Genomic DNA, 6,838 nt, shown 5'->3' on the forward strand with positions numbered 1-6,838 from the left:
CTTCCTGCTAGTCAAAATTATGCAGACAAGTTCAGAGGGGTATTTATCCAAAGTTTATATAAAAGACTCTCAATGAGGCACATCTAACCAACCAGCTTCAGAGAACAGAATGAAATGTATTTTCTCAATTTGGACACATTTTTATGATGAGCTTGCTTGACCCAATCATATCTCCTGGTGTTTCTCTCATACAGTTCATTTAACAGCCAAACTACGGTCTTATGGTCCAATCTTACTGTGCCATAAAACAAACCACAGTGCTCTGTCAAGCCCGCTGGGGCTACCCTTCAAACAAGGTTGAGTGAAGGCGGAATGTGATCTGGTCTCTATAGCACAGTAGGCATTATTGGAAAGAACAGTGTCTCTTCATATGAGCTGCTGAGAGACGAATTAAAAACCCAAAGGCAGTGTGTTTTAGAAGCTACGTAACATACAAAAAAGGCTATTGTCCTATATAAAACATGTGAAACATTATTCAAACGATTGATCATCTGCATTTTTCTCTCACAAGAACTAACCTTTATAGTTTTGGCCTTCACAGATGGCTACCTTCTCTACAAACTGCTACATGAAGCTGGAAGTAAATAAAACATTTTTATTTTTATTTTTACACACATCAAGATTTCATTAAAAACCACTTTACAATCCCAATTCCAACACAGATTGAATTTCTGTTGCTATAACAACATAATGACCTGTGTGTTGATATCGAGAATGACTTATGTTTATGGCTAGAGTTATGGTTATTAAGGGGAGGTCATGCTGGTGAATTTGCTTTTCTCAGAATTTGACAGAGTTCAGGCCGTCTGTGGGCGGAGGTTGGCCAGGAGGGAGGGGATGGTGGTGGGATAGTGAACATGGACGTAGTAGACGGCAGCTCCTCCCGCTGCGACCGTCAGACTCAGCTTAAACAATCGGCCAGTGAGGGAAGAAGCCTCTTCGTCCACCACCTGAGAGAGGAGGGGAATTTTTTTTTTAATATATATACTAAATTTATAAATTAAAAATAAATATTCAGGCTGCCAGACTGAAGACGTTACTTAAAGCTCCCAATCTTTCCTACTACAGCAGTTTTATATCATTCCTCAAAGGTGTTGTTGGGTTTATGCTTTTATATAATACAAAATGTGTAATCAATCAATTATTAGACATGAAACATATAATTAATTATTTAATATGCGATGTTTTACAAACACTCGCTTTTTCTCTCTCTCCCTTCCTGCTTTAGACACACACACACACACACACACACACACACACACATACACACAAACACACACAAAAACACACACACACAAGGTAATCTTAAGCCTAATCTAAGGTTTAAAACTGGCTTTCCAAATAAGGTATATGGGAGGATTTCAGTCCATCCAATGTATGGGGTAAAATTGAATGGAGAAAGACATAAACTGAAGGAACGGAGAGGAAATTCTAATTTGTCCTCTGTCATTTTTCACTCTAATTCATCGGCTTTACTGTTGCTATAATTCCTTGAATAAATACTTGATTATTTGTACAACTCTCATTTTGAAGAATTATAGTAAAGTATTATTGGAAAGAAACTGCTGTATTATCTTATCTTTGGAAGACCCAACCCACCAAAGAACCCATTAAGTAATTTGAATGCTTTTTCCTCCATCACACCCTCCATCTCCTGCCTGGTTTCTCACTCAGATAGGTTGTTTCTAAGGGCGTGGTTATGCAAATGAGGGCCAAAAGGTGATTGGCTGTAATCCAGGTGTGAGGTTACACTTTGGGCGAAATCTGTCTTTGCAGAATCATCAGGGAAAACATGTTTTGGGACCTTCAATCTTACTGCATATTTAAGTGTCATGGTCCTTGAGTCAATTATCTGGATTTGCTCATAAGCACAATTGGGAGACTTTGCAAATCAGCTACGAATAAGTTAAATGCAGCCACTAGCAATTGAATCCACTGGTTTAGTGCATGGTGGGAATTCTCGACATCTGCTGAGTTCATGCCAACTGAAAAGGGGTCTGTTACTGACCTTTCTGGTTTTCAGGGGTTGGAACATGCGGTCGAACTGAGTGAAGATGGCTTTGCGTGCGCCCTCCCACTTCCCGGGTCCCATCACGCGGTACTGGTAAGCTGTGACCGGGCCCCACAAGATCTTCTTGAATAGCGGGTAGTCTGTGAAGAAGAGCCAGGGAAGGCTGGGCCGAACGCCGATCTCTCCGGCGATATCGTCCATGTAGGAGACAAAATCTACCTGCAGCGGGGTCAGCTTAGACACGATGTAGCTGTGGATGTTACGAAACATCTATCAATCAGGGACGACACTGTGTTCTCATCAGGAATTAGATGGTTATAGGGTTTGTCTAATTTTTAGTATGAAAATAGGGATTCATACTTGTTATCGATGTTCATGGTGTCCCTCTCAACAGCCTTAATCATGGCCTGGTTAGATGGAAGCTTCCTGTGTTCTGGGAAGAAAGAGGCAGCTGTTTGAAACACAGACTATGAAACTGTTTGGCAAAATCCATATGTGGTGGGGAAAAAAAAAATCTGTCTTCATTCAAGCTGGATTTGGGGTCAAGCGGTTTTGTGTTTTATTCAATACATCATGCATGGAGAGGACAGTCAGAGACTGTTCAACTCCCTCTTTCCCCAAAGAAAGGGGGAAATGGGCATAGCAACAGTCCTTAACATCTATCATGTAGGCTTAAGTAGAGTAGAGTGGGCTAATCAACAAGAATGTGCTTAGACAGAAGCATTACACAATATACAAGTAAATGGATATATAAGTAATCAATTCAATTGAATCCCACCTTTGAAGACGCGTGTGACCCAGCGGGCCTGCATTTCAGCCTGGGGCATGATGGCACCCAGGGCATGGATAAAGCCCACCACAGCTAAGGTGTGGTGCTCCAGGTTGGGCGGGAAGACGTGCTTGTACAGACCCACGCGGTGGCCCGACTTGTGCAAGACGTTATTGGGCAGGAACGGGAAATCGTAGTTGTATCCTGTGGCGAACACAATGGTGTCCACCTACAGCAAGGTATGGAAAGAATGCTTATTGTAACACGCACATTGAAATTAAATTCATGAATATGAACTACACGCAGACAGACAGGCAGACAGACGGACCTACAGACTGACTCACTGATTGACTGACTGACAGACCTTTTCGACAACACTGCCGTCGTCGAACACAACAGTGGAGCCACGGATCTCCTTCACATTGGGCTTGATTACGACGGCCCCGGACAGAATCTTGAGCGGCAGGTCGTCATTGATGACGGGGATCTGACTGAACAACCTATTAGACAAGGACAGCAGATAAGATATCAGAGGAGAGCAGAGAGATTAACAGACTGTCGGACCCAATAAGAGTTTGTTTGATTTATGACCCACAAAGGGCCTTTGGGAATTGAGCTCCTGTACCTGTGTGTGGGTTTAAGAGCATACATGGTGTGGTCATACATGGCGTTGAGTTTGTTCTCTCCAAACCAGTTGAAGAACCTCATTGGCAGCAGCTGGAACAGGATGTGGACAAAGCGTGTGTTGTACTTCATGTCCACTGGCAGGCCATTGTCTGACACCTGACGGATAACCCAGGCCCCGCGGCGCGTGCTCATGTACACCTGTAAAGCCACAGACAACAAGATATGAAAAAAAAATCAATGGATAATCCTACCATGCTCCAGAATGATGATCGTTTTCCTCACTTTATTGTTTAAACTAAGGTTTAAAAGCCTGCACCCTAAAAACGCCTCCATTCACCTTAATTCACTACACAACGTTTCAATCCACACAAGGATTGAAATGTTGGCCCTTGAGAAATTAATAAAGGCTTAACTGAACTGAACTGTGATCATTGCTGTTTAACTTTTGTCTTTGCTGGCTGGTGAAAATGTGGGTCAGAAAAGTTCTCTAACTAATAAAGACAACCTAACAAACAACCTAATAAAGAGAGGTGTAAAATCCGGGTTCAGAAAGTACACTTCCACTCCGGGATTTTGAGTCAACCACGTGAATTTGCCAATCAGCATCAACCCGGGGGTCCAACTGATGAGTGGAATCAGCTGATTGGTGCATGGTTGGTGTAAAAACATGGCAGGACAGCAAATAAATGGCTATGAAAACAAACTTGAGCATTCATTTGAAATATCAAGCATGAGAAAATGGCATTGTGACAAAGCTTTGTAAGCCAAAACTTTCCCGACCTGCTCCGCCACCCTGCTGCACTCCACAGCGATGTCCCCACCAGAGTTTCCGATGCCGATGACCACCACTCTTTTCCCGTACATGTCCTCCGGTCCCTTGTAGTCCCAGCTGTGGAAGTGCTTGCCTTGAAACGTCTCAAATCCTGAAATCCCACACAGGCACAGACACTGGATGAGGTGGTGCAGAGAAAAATACATTTAAAAATGATCTTCTTCCTGAAACTAGTTCTTAAGATAGATCTTCATCTAACTTTTCTAACTCTAAGAATTTTACCTGGGAAGTCCTGGAGTGGCAGGTGGGGGTAGGTGTAGTGGCCCGTGCAGCAGATGACGGCATCGAAGACATGCCTCTCCTCCTGTCTGTCCCGGTTCTCCGTCACCACCTCCCACTGCCCAGTGCGGGTGAAGTCGGGCCGCTGCTTAACACTTTTCACTGTGGTCTGCACAGAGAAGAGCAGTGGTCAAGTCTGCAATGAAAACAATTCATACACACATTGACCTAGATCTAGATATAAATTAATAAAAGAAACCATGATGCAGAATCCAAATAAAACTCAAATATGAGACTTTAGATTTGCTATAAAAAATGCCTTGGACATACTAAGAATAATTTCAGATCTCTTTTGGTCATTGATTTCCACAAATCCTTTTTTAACAAGGTTTGACTAAGTACATTTCATGGCTTATGTCGTACTACATCACGCAGTACAAAATTATTATTTTGAAGAAAAGTCATTATTTTGAGAAGATTCTAAAATAATGTTTGTGATTCTATTTAGTTCAGATGAGAAATGTGAACTAAATCCAACTTCTCACTTGTTTCTCATTTGTTTTCACAAATCAAATGTAATTCAGTACAATTACTAAAATGCATAATAATATGACGTTGAATGCTCTGTAATTCTGTTAATTGTCACGATTTTAATCGATTTGAATATATACTTTCTTTGATTAACCCAAGTTTTATAGGTAAACCACTGCTATCTATAGTTGTGATAATATCATTTTAAAGCGTGTGATCTTAAGATCCATGATCCACCTTGGTGTTACCTGGAAGCGGATGTGCTCCAGCACCTTGAAGTGCTCGGCATACATCCTGAAGTAGTGCAGGATCTTGGAGTGGTGCATGTAGTTAGGGTAATCAGCTGGGATGGGGAAGTCGCTGTAGCACATCATCTCCTTGGAGATGTTGATAGTGAGTGAGCGGTAAATGCTGGCTCTGTTAGGCTCAGACACTTCCTGCGGGAAGAACAGGTTTTAATATTTTATATATATATATATATATATATATATATATATATATACTTTATATATACAGATGATTTACACAATATGTTTATGCACATGGAAGACTCCATTTGGCAATATTTTGCAGTTTCAGTTACAAACTTGGGAGTTTAGCGTGACATATGGTCACCAAGTGATATGGGCGTAGCATCAATGTGACAAATAAACCTCTTGAATCTTGAATCTTGAATCATGTGCAAAGACAGGAAGTGGTGAAAGTCAGGTAAGAAATTTGGGGTGAATAAAGAAAAGGATTGTTTTATCTGAGCAGGTATGAGGATGAGCAAGGCAGCAAGGTGTGGGTTCAAATCCACTGGAAGTTAAAGAAAGGTTAGGGGTAGGCTAATGGGAAATTTGAAGACATTTCACAGCAGCTAGGCTAGGTGATCCCATCTGCAGCCTTGCATTGAGCAAACACAGTTAGTATACAGCCGTCACTATCTTGGTTGTAGACACACAGGGATGAGATTGGTATTGAACATCTTGGTATTGAATGGGGTTAGGATGAGAATAGGCTAGGTTCAGGTTGGATGGAGGTTAAATTTAGTGAAGTGGAAGTTAAGATTCGGATGGTTGGAGGTTAAGGAACGTTGAGGTGGAGGTTAAAGTTAGGTGGGGCTAAGGAAAGTTAGATGGAGGATATGTTCAGCTAGGTGGAGGTTAAAGTTAGTGAGGAGGGGTTAAGGTTTGGCTGGAGGGTAAAGTGAACTTGTATAAGGGTTAGGACTGAAAGGAAGGAGGGAGAGCTGGATAAATCCTAACCGGATCATTCCAGAAAAATCTAAGCAAATGCCAAATTGTCATCCACGACTCTGTCAAGACACACTCAAATCAGGGCTCACATCCAAGTCCCATCAACCCTCAATGAAACCCTCTTTCAAAAACAGAGAGAACCTCACAAGTGAGCTGCTGAACTTTACTGACAATGAAAAGTACACAGATAACAAATGTTTTGGAGCTGAAAAGTAGATGCCACCAAACCCAGTCCAGGGTTCTGACCTTGAACTTCCAGAGTCCGCCCATGTCGTCGCTGCTCTCGAAACAGGTGGGCACCAGGCCCTCATCCAGACAGGCCTTTATGCTGGTCAGACCACAGGGGCCAGCCCCGATCACTGCTACCCTGTGCACCATGCTGGAGAGGATAAAGATGATGAAAATGACGAAGAGAGGAGCAGAGCAGAGGCAAAGTCAACATTAGTCATGTACTCTCTTATGCCATCATGAATTATATATGATTCTGTGTGTGTATAATTTGTAAAATGTGGTTCCTTGGTAACCCGTAACAGTCTGTGACTTAGGTAACAGGGTCTGTTAAATTTGATTAAATTATTCATTCTTCTTAGATTCAACATGAACAGCTGTTT

The 6,838-nt window shown here is 42.0% G+C and overlaps 1 protein-coding gene across 1 annotated transcript; it reads right to left on the reverse strand.

Annotated features, from left to right (window-relative positions):
- Positions 1-797: 797 nt before the first annotated feature.
- On the reverse strand, positions 798-6,605 carry LOC307236858 (flavin-containing monooxygenase 5-like; the record flags this gene model as incomplete). The annotated part of the gene is given in 11 exon segments (XM_080009422.1): positions 798-944; positions 946-950; positions 2,005-2,261; positions 2,372-2,444; positions 2,790-3,009; positions 3,145-3,280; positions 3,406-3,605; positions 4,188-4,330; positions 4,462-4,627; positions 5,238-5,426; positions 6,474-6,605. Coding segments are annotated over 11 exon segments (1,668 nt in total).
- Between the last annotated feature and the right edge of the window lie 233 nt (positions 6,606-6,838).

This window comes from Zeus faber (assembly GCF_960531495.2).
Source record: "Zeus faber genome assembly, chromosome: 1".
Taxonomy (NCBI): Eukaryota; Metazoa; Chordata; class Actinopteri; order Zeiformes; family Zeidae; genus Zeus; species Zeus faber.